General features: G+C 35.2%; 1 protein-coding gene across 1 annotated transcript in view; it reads right to left on the bottom strand.

Moving 5' to 3' along the window:
• Positions 1-414: 414 nt before the first annotated feature.
• FSIP2 (fibrous sheath interacting protein 2) overlaps positions 415-18,085 on the bottom strand; it is a 91,537-nt gene continuing 73,866 nt past the window's right edge. The window contains exons 20-23 of the mRNA XM_044240947.1: positions 10,625-10,671; positions 6,832-6,875; positions 3,332-3,401; positions 415-551 (exon numbers count right to left, since the gene is read on the bottom strand). Coding sequence (XP_044096882.1) covers positions 415-551; positions 3,332-3,401; positions 6,832-6,875; positions 10,625-10,671 — 298 coding nt within the window. The remainder of the gene's footprint in view (positions 552-3,331; positions 3,402-6,831; positions 6,876-10,624; positions 10,672-18,085) is intronic.

Genomic DNA, 18,085 nt, shown 5'->3' with positions numbered 1-18,085 from the left:
GAACCTCCAAATATACCTTTACAGTGAGCTGATCAGTTTCATACCTGTGTTATAGAATTCATTTGAGTGTTATCTCAATTTTCTAACTATTTTGGTGAAAATACCCTCCAAAAACTTAACAGGAAACATCTAAGGGCATTTGTTGGTGGTTGCTTAAGTGCTAACTGGTTACTTTGTACACTTTTTGTCTCTTTATACTAATGACACACAGGTAATACTAATACCCTTCTCATACCAAAATGCTTATGAAAAGCATTCATTAAAACTTTCTCTTACCCAGTTCTCTATCGGACTTTCTTTTGCTATTAAAATTTTGTTCAATTTTATAAATATCATATAGAACAGTATGTTATGCTTTTAAAACCATTTTATTTCCTAAGGAAAGTAAGCATGGTTATATCAGGTATAAAAACTTCAGTGCTCATCCTGGTGAGGTGGTGAGGAAGATTTGGAAATATTGGTGTTAGTTCGAGAAAACACCTTTGACAGAGCTGAAGATACCTTTGCCAGCATTTTAGATCCTTGTTTGGAAATACTAGGCTTGAGATTTTCTGTGGATAAAGCAAAAAAGTAATATGGGTATTTATTAGACATTCTAATTGAGAGAAGGTATATTACAGAATTGATTATTTAGAATTCAGAAAAAGACATTTATGCAATACTTTATGGGATTTAAAAACAACAACAACAACAAAAACCAGGGATGCCTGGGTGGCTCAGTGGGTTAAGCCTCTGCTTTTGGCTCAGTCATGATCTCAGGGTCCTAGGATCGAGTACCGCATCAGGCTCTCTGCTTGGCAGGGAGCCTGCTTCCTCCTCTCTCTCTCTACCTTGCCTCTCTTCCTTGCCTCTCTGCCTACTTGTGATCTCTGTCAAATAAATAAATAAAATTTTAAACAAACAAACAAACAAACAAAAAACATTCACAAAGATTCTTTTGATTTGGCCCTGCTAATGTCTTCCGGGGAAATAGGAAGGAAATAGGAAATAGGAAATTCTCCTTTTTTGAATACTGAATCTTGGCAAGGTTAAATACCTAGCATAAAGTCATACGAGTGGAAAATGGCCACTCCCACTGGGAATAGGATCCAGCTTTCTGACTCTATATGGCATAGTTACACCTACTGTATTTTGATGCTTCTTTAGTCAGGTATGCAAAGAATGTCTTTCTTTATCTAGCAGAACACTCTTAGAAAATGCCTGATGAGCTAAACTTACATGGGAAAGTAACTTTCAACTCTATGCAGTAAGAGTATCTATTTCAGAGTGCTTATGTGCAAGTACAAGTGCATTAAAATTGGTATAATTTCTCACCTCCTTTGGGTGAATTTTCAGTTAGCTAACTTTAAGTAATTTTTTGTTATGTGAGGTAACACTGTATAGATAATAAAATATTTTTCATTTAGATTCATTTTTCTACATGACTTATTCAACACATGGGGCCTTAAAGAATATAATATTTTAATTATCACAAAATGACATTTTTACATATAGACATGTAAAGACAAAAGTGAACATTTATGTACTTTTTTGAAACTTTATGACGGGGCATAAAAACACACATGACAGTAAAAACCAATATTTTCTTAACTCTAATGCATGCCAAAGTTCATGACTGTACCTCTTGCAGTTACTTAGAGATGTCTTTTTTGCAAGATAATATTCTATGATTAAAGCTAAGATAGCTTATAGTAAATTTAACTATGAAGAACAAAAAAGCATATTTAGGTTTTTAACTATGTAGTTAAAATATAATTAATAATATTAATATTATATATAACATACTTAATATAATATACAAATTCTATATATAATATACAATAATAATAATAATATAACTATTATTTTAAAAAATAACCTAGGAATTTAAAAGGAAACAGCCCAAATCTGCAGTGGATAAGACACAAAAGCATGGATGAAAGAGAAAGATGTACATTCTGAAAAATAAATTTTTTACTAACATGATTGAGACATTATTGCAAGACCTTTGAAATTCTCGTTGGAGAAGTTAAGGAGCTTCCATTCTTAAAAATTGGTGTTCTTATTAAAAATTCAGATTCCTGGGCACCATTACTCAGAGATAGTAACTTGGGAAGTCTAAGAGAGGGCCCAGGAATCTGCACTGTTAAAAAATACACTGGATGATTCTAATGCAAAGCAGTTCCTAGAAACACATTGAGGATACTGACTCAAATATGCATCCATTTTAGATTCCTTGTACCTTATTCAAGACCAATGGTGGCTAGTATCATAGGTTAATAACATACATGAAGCTCATCCCTACAGAGAGTAGTGAACCCTGTGTTCTTTTTGTAGCAAAACTATAGACTATCTTTGATCATTACCCAACATGGGGCTCATTCTGGGAAGCAGTGGCAACAATATAGAACCACATTATGGAGGCAAGCAAAAATGGAGGATCAAAGTCAGAAGATCTGTTTTTGGGCCTTAAAAACTCTCAATTTGTTGACTGTGTAAACTCAGGTGATTATTACCTCCATTTTCTGTTTTGTAAATATTAGGGCTTTATGATTGACAGAGGGAGAGTAGTATGGTATAGGGGATATATAGATAAGTTTAGTTTTGTCTACAAAACATTTCACAAAGCTTTGAATGATTTGATAAAATTTAAAAGTTGGGAATTTTCACATAAAACTTTCATCTCCAGCTTCTTTTGAAAAAGGCTCAGACTTGAACTGGAAAAGCAAGCAACAATCCAGTATTTCAGTGATTGGATTATCATCTCCTCCTTTAGATGGGACACCCCATCTCTAGTGGATCCATACCCCTGCTCAACCTACTCCTCTTGTTTATAGTAACTGTCTGGCTCCTGTGGTATTTGAGTGTATAAATTATTGTCATATTGAATGTGCTTAAGCTTTGAAGTTGGGCAGTTCTGTGTTTGAATCCCATCTCTGCAGCTTATTAGCTATGAGGTGATCTTGAGTAACCTACTCTTTTTTTTTTTTTAAAGATTTTATTTATTTATTTGACAGAGACAGAGATCACAAGTAGCAGAGAGGCAAAGAGAGGGAGGGAGAAGCAGGCTCCCTACTCTTGCTTTCCTCTTCAATGACTCTAACTTTCCTCTTTAATAAAATGGAGATAACTGGTACCTAATAAATGTTAGCTCCATTATTTGTTACTGTGGTTTGAGGTTAAAGTAAAAGAACTACATAATAAACATAATAAACTGAAAATGACTATACCCACATACATATACATAGTTAAGTATATTATTTCAGTCTCATTACACAATCTCAGGTGTCAGTACTAGAAGGGAGAAACCAGTCATTCCAGGAGGAATGCTAAAGTATAGCAAATTTTGTACCTGGAATGAATTCTTTTGAGGAACACACACTCTCAGTAATATTCTTGTTTCCTTCAAAGATGGTGATAAACTGCCAAGACAAAGCAAATTATATAGTTAGTGTGTTTTGGACACTACACACTAGAGATACCTAGAAATCCCCAAAAGATGTAGTACAACCACTGCATAAATAGCATCTATGCTCTGAAGCCCTACAATTATTCTCTGAGTCTTAGGCTCATAATTTTTGCCAATTAGGGCACGTAGGATTGACCCTTGTCATAGATGTGGGCCTTACCCACCATTAAATGATGACCAGGCATCTTACATCACAAAAAAATAACTGCTCTGTCTGCCCCCTCACTCTTTTGGGTGGATTGAAATAAACAACGAATTATAAATTCTTTTCTAATGTGAGAGATAATGGTAAGTGGGGAAGGAAAATGGATGTTCACTGTGTAACTCCCAGTTTCCTGTTATGGAAATCTTAGGCATTTTGGGGTCTGGAGCAATGAAGTGGCTATGGGGACCTAGTCAGTTAAGGAACATGGCTCAGATACTAGTTTTACTTTGAAGGCCGACATCACTTCTTTGAATGTTTGTATTTTATACATTTCTTCTCAGAAATGTATAAAATAAACTGAGGTAGGTTGCTGGGCTTCCCTGTAAATATTTCATAATACTAGTTATTAAATAAGGAAATCAATGAAGAGAAATGAATAAATGCCTAAATACAGAAACATAAAATGTGTTATGCATAGATTATGTAAAGATCATCAGATATTATAAAGATTTTATTTATTTATTTGATAGAGGGACACAGTGAGAGAGGAAATAGAAGCAGGGGGAGTGGTAGAGGGAGAAGCAGGCTTCTCACTGAGCAGGGATCCTGATGTGAAGCTCAATCCCAGGTCTCTGGGATCATGACCTGAGCTGAAGGTAGACGCTTAACAACTGAGCCACCAAGGTACCCAAGACCATCAGATATTATAAGAGTTTTATCAGAGTTCCTTCACGAGGACTTGATGCAACTTATTTATTAATATATTTCTGGATAGCTGAGGAATAAAGTGGAGCTGAGACTATGTAAAGCACTGATTCTCAGTATTGGCTTAAAATAGTTACATGGGGATTTTTTTAAAAAAATATGAATCCCTGGGTCCCACATCTCCAATTGAACTTAAATTTCTGAGGATGATGCATATATTGATATCTTTTAAAAAATGTCTGCATGTGGAAAAAAAAGGAAAAATGTTTTTTTTTTTTTTTTTTGGAGGCATGAATAGTACTGAGACAAACCTGGTCTTATTATTTTTCACCAGACTGACTTGAGAATCCTTAATCTAAAAGCAGAGGGCAGATGCCACCAAGTGTCTCAGATGAGTAAGTAATATAAGTTCTGGTGGAAACATGAATCTTTGCACTAGGTTTAAGAGTATATGCCATTTCTTGATGGAACACTGTTATTATCATTGCTTTAAGTTTCTTTCTGAAAATTCTAAAATCTTGGCTTCATTGCACTTGGCATCTTATATCCTTTCCCTTAGAAGTTGTAGACATTGTCTTATTTCTTTACATGTTATGTAATTTTGGATTCTATCTTGGGCATTTAAAATAATTTATGAGATTCCAAGAACTCTTGGTATCCTCTGGAGATTGTTGAGTTTTTTGTCTGTTTTGTTGTTGTTGTTTTTTGTTTTTGTTTTTTTTTGCTTAACTAGGTAGCTAACCCGCTTAGATTCAGACCACATATCCTACCCTGCGTTCTATGGCAGTGCTTCCAATGTAAATTCAATTTCCAAAGCCTTGGCAGTATTTTTTTAAAATCTCTGTGTATGCACCACTATTAAAGCTATAGTTCAAGTTCTCAAAAGACTTTTGTTTATACAAGCTCATGTCAGTTCCATACATGCACAGCTCAGGAGAGATTTTTCAGCAGATTTTTAGGGGCTCCTTTTTTGATGATCCTCTCTGATTTTTTTTTTTTTAAATATCTCTAACACTCATAAGTCCCCTTTTCTGTTTCTATGGCTAAATGCTGTGACTACCCTCCCTGTGTGCTATCTCACACATCCCATAACTGTATCCCTGTCTAGGGTGAAATGACAAAAGACAGCAGAGAAAAAAGTAGATTTCCTTCTAATATTCTTCAGGTTACTGGAGACTTTTCCTATTCTGGTCAGAAGGAAGGATTCTCTGTGAGCTTTAAGTGCCTCAGCAGCCTCTGCTGCCATTGCTCTGTAGCTTCATGTCTGAAACTTGCCTTGAGGCAGAACCAAGGGAGGCAGGAAAAGTGCAAAAAAACTGAGCTGCTTCTACTTCCCAGTCCACAGGAACTTGTTCCTAATTTTCATCGGAGAGCAATGTTTTCTCCTGAAGATTTATTCTGCCTATTCTTTCTAAGTAATTCCAGGATTTGAACTGCTCTGGATCTAACTAAACTAGGAGATAGGGGGGCAGGGGACAGCAGGAAACTCATAATGGTATTGGTGATTCTTTGAGTTTTTACTTCCTTCCTCAAACTCCAGCTATTATTTATTTTTCAGCATCCTCAGTAGTTGTCCAGAGTTTTTAGCTGTAAAACGAGAGAGATGAGGTAGAATGTGCTTACTCCACCTTACTTTGAACGGGGATGGATATACCAATTTCAACCATGTTTCACCATGGTAAAAGCTGCAAGTGAGAGAGGAAAGGCAAAGAGCCAGAAGGGTCCAGCTTAGTCAGGGATTCAGCCTGGCACAAGAACAGTCTGTAATCAGCTTGTCAGTCCAGAGATTCTCTCTCTGTTATTTCCAAATGATTTTACTTGGAAAATATGGTCTAAATGAAGCCCAAGGTTGTCAAATAGATGTTTATATTCATAAATGAGCATTAGGTTGAATGAGGAACTAGCCTAGCATCTTCAGGATTTGGCATGAGTAAGAATTGTAAGATTTAGTTCTGAACACTACTCTATTGGAAATTTCTAAAAAGGGTTAAGGAAGAGGAAATTTCCTGAGTTTATGGTGGAGAGTAGCTGGGCCTTTTGGAAAGCTGCCTTTAAACAATCAGTCTTTAGGAACACAGAAAAATAGATGAAATCTGTACGAATTTTCTGCAAGCCCATTTCCTCTGTTTTTTAAGCTTCTATTCCCTCCCTGCTTCCTCCAAGTTCCTCACTTGGAGTCTACCTGCCCTAGACAGGATGGAGTGACTCTCTGTAGGGTTTTTTTCAGAGACTGCAGTAACAAGAGTTTAGGAACGAAATTGTACATAGGTGCTAGGGAAGAACAGTGGCCTATTCTGTGCACATATGCAAGGAATAATTTAATTGTAAAGTGAGAATTTTGAGGGATTTTTCCAGTACCATGCACGGGTCTCAGCCAGAGGGAGATACCGGAGCAGGAAGAAACTGTGCATAGGGGTACTCTTCCTGATGTTCCTCAGATCGTACCACCCAAGCCCAGATTTGACCTTGAAAACTGAGCTATATTCAACTGGACTCCATGTATACCATTTATAGTTTATTGAAAAATATTTACCTTGACACTGTTCGAACTCTCTGGTGTTTGCTCTTGAGAAGTTCCTGTTGGGAAGGGGGAAAAAAAAGGAAAAACGGTATTTTTTTTTTTTTTTGGAGGCATGAATAGTACTGAAACAAACCTGGTCTTATTATTTTTCACCAGAAAGTTCTAGAATTTAGGCAGGTAGAAAAAATTATTATTACTTTCAGTGTATAGACAGTGAGAATAACATGGAAATAGGTAAGATCCCTGGAATTCTGGGGCATGTCTAGATCTTCCTTTCGGAATTATGAAAGATGAAATATGATTTGGTAGGAGAGGCAGACTCCATGACTTCAGAGTCACATATTCATGCACAACTACTCAATTTCTATAGGCTCATTGGTTTACATGTAAAATGAGATTACCTCATAGATGATTCCAAGGGGCCTTGCATCTCTAACGGTCTACGTAGCTAATTAGTGGGTTGTGTGTCTGAAATAGCCAAATGTGTGGTTTGAGTTTTAAAGCCACTTTACAGTCAACATGACACTCTACCTCTTGTACATATGGTCATTGTTGGAACCACATTGATCTTCTGAGGTTTCAAAAAATAGAGAATCAAAAAGCTACGGTCTACATAGCTAATTAAAAGCAGATAATTGGCACTAACAGGAAAATGCTGGTCTTATGAAATAATTTGAGTGAGAACCAGGAGAATTTTGAAGCAATACAAAGAGGAAATCTGGAGGAATTGCTACAGAACCAAAAATTGCCCATGTTCCAGGAGAGGTTAGTAGGCCTGTAAAACAAATTTAGCCTAAGGAGTTAGAAATGATGAGAAAATTTTTACAAAAACTGTCTACTAGGGAGGCAGAAAATCTGAGTCTGAGTCTTAGGTTCATTTCTTAGAGCTGTATGAACATTGGCAAATTGAATCTAACTTATTTGACTCTGTTTCCTCATTATGTAGAATGTGAATGAGACTGTCTTCCCTGGCTGTCTCAAAAAAAGATGCAATGAGATATCTTATATAAAAATATTGTGCATTGAGGTGCCTGGGTGGCTCAGCGGGTTAAAGCCTCTGCCTTCAGCTAAGGTCATGGTCTCAGGGTCCTGGGATCGAGCCCCACATCGGGCTCTCTGCTCTGCGGGGAGCCTGCTTCCTCCTCTCTCTCTGCCTGTCTCTCTGCCTACTTGTGATCTCTGTCTGCCAAATAAATAAATAAAATCTTAAAAAAATATATTGTGCATTTTATAGAAATGTAATCATCAGATGCCAATATATGGTCATTCTCTGCATTATCCTTTGGATCAATGTAGGTTTTGGGGAAAAAATTTGTAGTAGAACATCAATTAACTCAGATATGAGAGGGACTGATGATTGCACTTATCTGGCAATATTGATAAAATTTTATTGTTGGTTGATAATCTTTTTAAACTGCCTGACTCTATATTGCACATAATTGAACTAACTGACTTTTGCTTTTAAATGACTGAGGGTATTGGGTTTACTTCCAGGGCTGTCATTCCAAATGCTAGGTTTTTAAGTTTCTAGGCTAAATGACTATCAACTTCCCAGGATATACTAGGAATTTGTTTTGATGAAAAGTCAAAGAAAAAACCCCTGATATTTGAGGGTCTCAGGTATTCAGATTTATTTTACTGTATATCTAAATGAAACAAAGAATCTAATTTTCTAGTCCTAATCTCTCCATTAAACTCCAATCTTAATATCCTATTTCTTATGTGATACCTCAACTTGAATATCTAATGGGTACCTCAAGCTCAGCATAACCAAAACAGAATTCTTTTTTAAAAATTTTATTTTATTTATTTATTTGACAAAGAGAAAGAGCACAAGTAGCAGAGAGGCAGGCAGAGAGGAAGGAAGCAGGCTCCCCGCTGAGCAGAGCGCCTGATGTGGGGCTCGATCCCAGGACCCCAGGATCATGACCAGAGCCGAAGGCAGTCGCCTAACTGACTGAGCCACCCAAGTGCCCCCCAAAACAGAATTCTTGTGCCTCTCATTCGTTAGTCCCATTGTCCCTCCTATTTTACTAAATGCTCCTCCTATTATATTGCCTATTTTAGGTTCTTGGGAATACAGCTGTAATCTTCATGGACCTCACATTCTAGAAGGAGAGAGTGAAAAAACAATTAATGTTCTGTCACATAATTATAAGTGCCAGTGAGAAAAATAAGCACAGACGCAGAATAGTTAGTGCCATAGTGGGAATGAGGCTACAGTGTCAGAGTATGGTCAAAGAAGACATCACTGAGAAGGTGAAATTTGAGCAAAGACCTGAAGGTGAGGGACTAGCAATGCAGATGTAGGGGGAGGAGATCTTACACAAGGATCCGCAAGAGCAAAGGCCCTCAATGCCTGGATGTTTAAGGAAGAGCAAGGCCCATGAGGCTGGAGCAGAGAGCCAGAAAGAGACAGAGATTGAGGAAGTTAGGTAAGGTGGGGGAGGTGATGTCCAGATGAGGTAGGGTTCTGCAAGCTATCCTGGTTTCTTTGGCATTTGTCCCAGATGAGATGGGGAACACCTATCAATATCTGGAATTATCTTGTTTATGTCGTTACCCTTTGATGCCCACCCAAGGTTACAGTGTAAATTCTATGAGATTAAGGACTGTGTCAGTGTTGTGGGATTCTGGAACACAAAGGAGATACTCAGTGAGTATTTGAATGAATGAATGAATGAATGAATGAATAAGGATTGAACTGGGCAAGTGAAATGTTACTGAAGGATGTAAAAATTAAGCATGATCATTGCACAAAATTGGAAAAGAAAACAACAATAACAACAATACTGCTTTTATGGTCAGGATACTTAGGATTCAGAGTTGGCTCTGCCTCAGACTCAGAGTAAACTTGGCAGAACTGCTTCATCATTCTTAGCTTGTGTTTCCTCACGAAAACATGAAGGGGTTTGTATAGAATGGTTTTTGTCTCCCTGTAGTAGCCTGTGATTCCATACTTCCGGTATGATTAGTGATTATTGTGACATCTTCTGATTATGGTGTGTTTATGGGATTCTGGCATATTTATTGTTATTCTAGGAATCATCTTAATTAAAATAATTTCACTTCCAAGTTGAGACAATTTGTTTTTAAAGTAATTCCTTGAGTGGGTTGTGTGTCTGAAATAGCCAAATGTGTGGTTTGAGTTTTAAAGCCACTTCACAGTCAACATGACACTCTACCTCTTGTACATATGGTCATTGTTGGAACCACATTGATCTTCTGAGGTTTCAAAAAATAGAGAATCAAAAAGTTCTTAAATGTTCTAAGGAGTTGGTACTATTTTAAAAATACTGAAGTCTATACTAGTTAGATATTAATGTGAGCAAACAAATTTAGGTCTAAAAACTCCCTTCCCCCCCCACACTTTTTGTACATTTTGGTAGGACTAAGCACAAAGGAAGGATAAGAAATCATTAAATCCTAGTATAATGGGTTCTGGCTCAGATAAAAGCTATTGTATAGTGCATCCTTATTTTATGAATATTTTTCACAGGAGCATAGTAAATGTGAATTCATAACATCACACCATTTTTTTGATCAAAATTATTAATAAAATCTTGATAACAATTCAGCAAAGGCAAACTAGTTGGTTCATTTTAACATCTGGGTGATATAGTACTGGATTATTTTCCAAAAAAATAGGTGAATTCCCAGAAAAAAAAATTATCAACCTCAGGTCTGATAACTAAAAATATCATCAAAGTAGTAAACAAACAAAAAGCAATAGCTGAAAAATTCATTAAAGCAGTAAAGCAGTCTTTTGAATGTTTTCTAATTTAAGAAAAATAATAAATCTAACCTTGTAATAATTTGTCACTTGAATCTGAGGTAGAATCTTCAGTCTCACTAAAGCAAAAGAAAGAGCACATTTCATTTTCTGTGTATTTATTGAATAAAGAAATTACTGGTTAAGCAAAAGAACAATCTGTCAGTTATTCTTTGTATGGAAGTAAACCTGGAATAATTTATCACTCAGTTCTAAAATCAAATGAAAATGATTTCTAAATTGACTTTTCACTTTTAATTTTGGTTGAATATACATAACATAAAATTTGCCACCTTAACCATTTTTAAGTTCTGTACTTGAGGACATTCTCATTGTTGTGCAACCATCACCACTATCCTCCAGAATTTTTCATCTTCCCCAACTGAGGGTAACTCCACATTACCCACCCCCCTGTTCCCAGGGACCACTTTTTACTTTGTGCTTCCATGATTTGACTACCTGAGTTATCTCATACAAGTAGAATCATGAAGTATTTGTCCTTTTGGAACTGGCTTATTTCATTTAGTATAATGTCTTCAAGGTTCCTACGTGTAGCATGTGTCACAATTTCCTTTTTAAGGCTTAATAATATTCTACTGAATATATATATTACATTTTGCTTAACCATTCTCTTGAATGACTTGAATTACTTCCAGGATTTAGTGGTTGTTAATAATGCTGCTTATGAATATGAGTGTATGAATATCTGAGTGACTGTTTTCAAATCTTTTAGGTATATATCCAGAAGTGTAATTGCTAGATCATATGGTAACTCTATTTTTTGATAAACTGTCATATTGTTTCCCATGGCAATTGCACCATTTTAAATACCCAACAGCAATGTACAAGGATTGCATTTCTTCACTTTCTTGCCAACATTTGTTATTTTCTGTTTCTGGTTGGTTTTGTTTTCTATTTTGGTAACAGCTATTCTGATGGGTGTGAAATAACATCTTATTGTGATTTTGATTTGCACTTCCCTAATGATTAGTGATATTGAGCATCTTTTCATGTACTTCTTGCCCATTTATATATCTTCTTTAAAGAAATACCTATTCAAGTCCTTTACTCAATTTTTAATCAAGTTTTTTAATTATTTTGTTGTTACTGAGTTATAAGAGTTTCTTATATATTCTGGGTAATAATCCCTTATAGATATATGATTTGCAAGTATTTTCTCCCATTCTTTTCACTCTGTCCTTTGAAGCTAAGTGGCCTTGGCATGTTTATCAAAAATCATTTGGCCACATATGGGAGATTTATTTATAGGCCTTTTATTTTATTTCTTTTTTTTATATATCTGTCTTTATGTCAATACCATAGTGTTTTCATTACCATATCTTTGCAGTAAGTTTTAAAAATCAGTAAGTCTAACTTTGTTCTTCCTTGTCAATGTTGTTTAAAAACTATAGATTTTAGAATAAATTTTTTTCTCTTTCTGTAAAAAATGCTATCAAATGTAATTCTTATAAAAATACTAATCTGTAGAATTTTTTATGTAATTATTGACATCTTAGCAATAGTAAATCTTCTAATTCATGAATTTTTAAAATGCTTTTTAAATTTTTTAAATTGGAGTATAGTTGACATGCAATGTTACGCTAGTTTCAGGTATGCAACCTAGTGATTTGACAAGTTTATGCATTATGCTGTGTTTACCACAAGTGTAACTACCATCTGACCCCATACAATGCTATTTTAATATCATTGATTATATTCCTTATGCTGTGCCTTTTATTTCTGTGACTTAGTCATTCCATAACTGAAAGTGTATATTTCCCACTTATCTTTACTTCCTTCTCCTTTGGCAAGGATCAGTTTGTTCTCTGTATTATATTTATAGGTCTGATTCTGCTTTTTGTTCATTCATTTTTTTTTAGATTCCACTTATGAGTAAAATCATACGGTATTTTTTCTTTCTCAGTCTTACTTCATGTAACATAATTTTCCCATTTATTTTTGTCTTTTTCAATTTCCTTCAGGTATGTTGTGTAGTTTTTAGTTTTCCATTTTGGATTCTTTGTGGTCATTGTATAGAAATGCAATTGATTTTTCTGTGTTGATTTTGTATCCAACAACTTCGATGAATTCATTTATTCTAAAATTTTTGTTACTTTTTGGTGTGGCATCTTTAGGGATTTTCTACATATAAGATAATGTTATCTGTGAATAGAAGACATTATACTTCTTATCTTACAATTTAGGTGCCTTTTATTTTTGTTTAACTTCTCTGACCAGAACTTCCAGCACGTTAACTAGAAGTGGTAAGAGTGGGCAATTATTTCTGATCTTAGAGAAAAATCCTATAGGCTTTCACTCTGAGTACAGTATTAGTTGTATGTTTTCCATATATGGCTTTTATTATTTTGAGGTAATTTCTATTTTTAGTTTGTTGAGTTTTATTATTTTTGAAAAGATGTTGAGTGTTGTTAAATGGTTTTTCTGCATTAATTTAGATGAGAATATGTGTGTGTTTTCTTCATCTTGTTAATATGTTGTATTATATTTTTTATATATTGAACCTCCCTTGTACTCCTGGGATAATCCCACCTGAGCCATGGAGTAAAATATTTTAATGGACTGTTGAATTCTGTTTGCCAGTAATTTGCTAAAGATTTTTCCATCAATATTCATCAGGGATATTAATCTGCAGTTTACTTGCAGTGCCTTTTTCTAGCTTTTGGTATCAAAGTAATGCTGGCTCATGAGTTTGGAGATATTCCATCCTATCCAGTTTTTTTGGAAAGAGTTTGAGCAGGATTCATGGTAATTCTCCCTTAAATGTTTGCTGGAATTCACCAGTGAAACCATCTGGTCCTGAAATTTTCTTTGTTAGGTGTTTGATTACTGACTCAGTCTCCTTACCAGTTATAAATCTGCTCAGATTTTCTATTTTTTTCATAATTCAATTTTGGTAGCCATGTGTTTCTGGGAATTTATCCATTTCATCTGAGTTATCCAAATTGTTGACATATAACTGTTCATAGTACTTTCTTCTAATCCTTTCATTTCTATAAAATCTGTTGTGATGTTTCTGTTTCTCATTTATAGTTTTAGTTTTTTGAATCTTCTCTTTTTTCTTTAGACAATCTTACAATAATTTTGTCAATTTTGCTGGTCTTTTTGAAGAACCAACTCTATGTTTCATTGGTTTTATCTATTATTTTTGTATTTTGAATATTTTTTTATCTCTGCTTGTTATTTCCTTCCTTATACTAGTTTTGAGTTTGTTTTTCTTCTTTTAGTTATTTAAGGTATAAAGGTAAGTTGTTGTTATAAGAATTTTTTTTTAAAGATTTTGTTTATTCATTTGACAGACAGAGATCACAAGTAGGCAGAGAGGCAGACAGAGAGAGAGAGGGAAGGAGGTTCCCTACTGAGTAGAGAGCCCGATGTGGGGCTGAATTCCAGGACCCTGAGATCATGACCTGAGTCAAATGCAGAGGCTGTAACCCACTGAGCCACCGAGGGGCCCCCAAGATCTTTATTAAGAATTTACAGCTATAAATTTCCCTCTTAGTACTACTTTCACTGCACCCCATAAGTTTAAGTATATTTTCATTTTCATTTGTCTCAGGTATTTTCTGATTTCCTCTGTGATTTGTTCTTTGATCCATTGGTTGTTTAAGAATATGTTAATTTTTACATATCTGTGAATTTTTTCAGTTTTTCTTCTGGAAAATATGTTGTATTACATATTCAAATTTTATTCCATTGTGATTGGAAAGGATGCTATGTATGAATTTAATACTTTAGAATTTTTGAACCCTTGTTTTATGATCTACATATGGTCTCTCCTGGAGAATGTTCCATGTACACTTGAGAAAAATATTCTGCTGTTGTTGGGTGGAGTGTGTTCTGTATAGGTTTGTTAGTTCCAGTTGATCTATCACCTTGAAGTCCTCCAGACATTCCATCTTGTTCTTCTGTCTACTACTGAAAGTAGTTTATTGAAGACCTCTCTTACTGTTGGAGAGCTAGAGCTGTCTGTTTCTCTATTCAACTTTGTTGGTGTTTGCTTCATATATTTTGGAGCTTTCAAGTTTGTTCCATATGTGTTTATAATATTTATAATCTTCTTGGTGAATGAACCCTTTTGTCATTATAATAATGTTCTTTGTCTCTTGTTTTTCACTCAGAGTCTCTTTTCCTTGATAGTAGTATAGCTAGCTCTGTTCTCTTTTGGTTTCTGTTTGCATAGGGTATCTTTTCCTATCCTTTCACTTTCCACCTATGTGTGTCTTTCTAGCTAGAGTGAGTCTCTTAAGAAAGACAGTATATACAGATCTTTTTTTTTTTTTTTTCCCAATTTATTTATTTTCAGAAAAACAGTATTCATTATTTTTTCACCACACCCAGTGCTCCATGCAAGCTGTGCCCTCTATAATACCCACCACCTGGTACCCCAACCTCCCACCCCCCCGCCACTTCAAACCCCTCAGACTGTTTGAATTATGATGGGGTCACATCCTGAAAAACCCATTGTAAGTTGTCTGTTCTGGGTCTTTTTTTGTTGTTTGCTGGTTGCTTTTTGTTTTTTGTTTTTTTTTTTCATTTTATTGCTTATTTAAAAAATCATTTTATTTTATTTCATCATGATAAGTGTACTCTTTAATCACCATCTCATATTTCTCACATTCCCACGGTCACCTCTCATCTGATAATCATCAGTTTTCATGCTCTATAGTTAAGAGTCCGTTTCTTGGTTTTTCTCTCTTTCTTTTTTTCCCCACCCTTGTTCATTTATTTCTTAAATCCCAGATATGAGTAAGATAATCTGATATTTGTCTTTTTCTGGCTGACTTATTTCACTCAGCATTATACTCTCTAGCTCTACTCATGTTATTGCATGAGTCTTTCTTTTTCTTTTTCTTTTTTTTCTCTCTCTCTCTCTTTCTTTTTTTCTTTTTTTTTTTAAAGTAAGCTCTAGGACCAACATGAGGCTCAAACTCATGAACCTGAGATTAAGAGTTTCATGCTCTAATGATTGAGCAAGGAAGGTGCCCCTGTTCATATTACTGTAAATGGCAGGATTACTTTTAATTTTTATGTCTGAATAATATTCCACCGGCTGTGTGTGTGTGTGTGTGAGAGAGAGAGAGAGAAATCTCGATATCTCACCTCTTTTTTATCCACCCATCTATTGGTGGACACTTGGCATGCTTCCACAGTTTGGCTACTATAAATAATGCTGCAATAAATATACGGGTGCATGTATCCCTTTGAATTAGTGTTTTTGTATTTTGGGGGTAAATACCCAGTAGTTCAATTCCTGCATTGTAGAGTTGTTTCATTTTAGTTTTTGATTAACCTACAAAAAGTTTTCCACAATGGCTACACCAGTTTGCCTTCCCACCAACAGTGCAAGAGAGTTCCTTTTTTCCCACATCCTTGCCAGCACTTGTTTCTTGTATTTTTTTTTATTATTATTTTAGCCATTCTAACAGCTATGAGGTGATATTCTCATTGAGGTTTTGATTTTCATCTCCCTGATGGTAAGTAACGTTAAGCATCTTTCATGAGTCTGTTGGCCATCTGTATGTGTTCTTTGGAGAATATCTGTTCATGTCTTCTGCCCATTTTTAATTGAATTTTTGTGTTTTGGGTGTTGAGTTGTATCAGTTCTTTATATATTTTGCATACTAACCCTTTATCAGATATGTCATTTGCAAATATCTTCTCTCATTCAGTAGGTTGCCTTTTAGATTTGTTGGTTCTTTCTTTGGCTATGCAGAAACTTTATTTTGATGTAATCCCAGTAGTTTATTTTTGCTTTTATCATCCTTGCCTCAAAAGACATATCTAGAAAAATATTGCTATGGCTGATGTCAGAAAGATTACTGCCTGTGCTCTCTTGAAGGATTTTTGTGGTTTCAGGTCTTTAATCCACTTTGAGTTTATTTTTCTGTATGATGAAAGTAAGTGGAAGAGATTATGCTGAGTGAAATAAGTCAAGCAGAGAGAGTCAATTATCATGGTTTCACTTATTTGTGGAGCATAACCAATAGCATGGAGGACAAGGGGCGTTAGAGAGAAGTAGGGAATTTGGGTAAATTGGAAGGGGAGGTGAACCATGGGAGACTATGGACTCTGAAAAACAGTCTGAGGGGTTTGAAGTGGCGGGGGAGGTGGGAGGTTGGGGTACCAGGTGGTGGGTATTATGGAGGGCACGGCTTGCATGGAGCACTGGGTGTGGTGAAAAAAATAATGAATACTGTTTTTTTGAAAATAAATAAATTGGAAAAAAAAAAAAAAAGAAAGTAAGTGGTCCATCCAGTTTGTTTCTTTCTCTTCTCTCTTTTTCTCTTTTTTCTTTCCTCAGCTGTACAGTTTCCCCAGCACCATTTGTTGAAGACACTATCTTTTTTCCCATTGGATATTCATTCCTCCTTTGTTAAGGATAAATTGATTGTATAATTGTGGATTTATTTTTGGGTTTTCTGCTCTATCCCATTGATGTATGTGTATATTTTTATGCCAGTAACATACTGTTTTAATTACCACCATTTTGTTATATAACTTGTAATTTGGAATTGTGATATCTCCAGTTCTTTTTTAAGATTACTTTGGCCATTTTAGATCTTTTGTGGTGCCATACAAATTTTAAGATTGTTTATCCTAGTTCCGTTGAAAAAATGCTGTTGGTATTTTGATAGGGATTGTATTAAATTTGTAGATTGCTTTGGGTAGTATAGATAATTTAACGTTTGTTCTTTCAACCCACAATCATGGAATGTTTTTCCATTTCTTTGTATTATTTTGAATTTCTTTCATCAGTATTTAATAGTATTCAGAGTACAGGTCTTTTCACCTCTTTGGGTAAATTTATTCCTAGATATAGTATTGTTTTTGAGGCAGTTATAAATGGGATTGTTTTCTTTCTTTTCTTTTTAAAAAATATTTTATTTATTCATTTGAGAGAGAGACAAAGAGAGCACAAGCAGGGGGAGAGGCAGAGGGAGAGAGAGAAGCAGACTCCCTGCTGAGCTGGGAGCCCAAAGTGGGGCTCAATCCCAGGAAGTGGAGATCATGACGTGAGCAGAAGGCAGATGCTTAGCCACCCAGGGACTCCTGGGATTGTTTTCTTAATTTCATTTTCTGCTGTTTCATTGTTAGTGTTTAGGAATGCAACATATTTCTGTACATTGATTTTATATCCTACAACTTTACTGAATTCATTTATCAACTCCAGTTGTTTTTTGGTGGAGCCTTGAGGGTTTACTATATATATTAGCATGTCATCTGCAGTGAGAGTTTTACTTCTTTCTTACCAGTTTTGGATAGCTCTTATTTCTTTTTCTTGTCTAATAGCTATAGCTAGGAGTTCTAGTACATTATTGAATAAAAGTGATGGTGGTGGAAATCCTTGTGTTGTTTTTGACCTTAAGGGAAAGCCCTCAGTTTTTCACCATTGAGTATGATGTTTACTGTGGGATTTTCATATAAGGTCTTTATTATGCTGAGCTATGTTCCCTCTAGACCTACTTTGCAGAG

Source organism: Neovison vison, chromosome 3 (genome assembly GCF_020171115.1).
Source record: "Neovison vison isolate M4711 chromosome 3, ASM_NN_V1, whole genome shotgun sequence".
In the NCBI taxonomy this organism is placed as follows: domain Eukaryota; kingdom Metazoa; phylum Chordata; class Mammalia; order Carnivora; family Mustelidae; genus Neogale; species Neogale vison.
The sequence above is the reverse complement of the archived record's forward strand: the minus strand, read 5'-3'. Positions and strand labels throughout refer to the sequence as shown.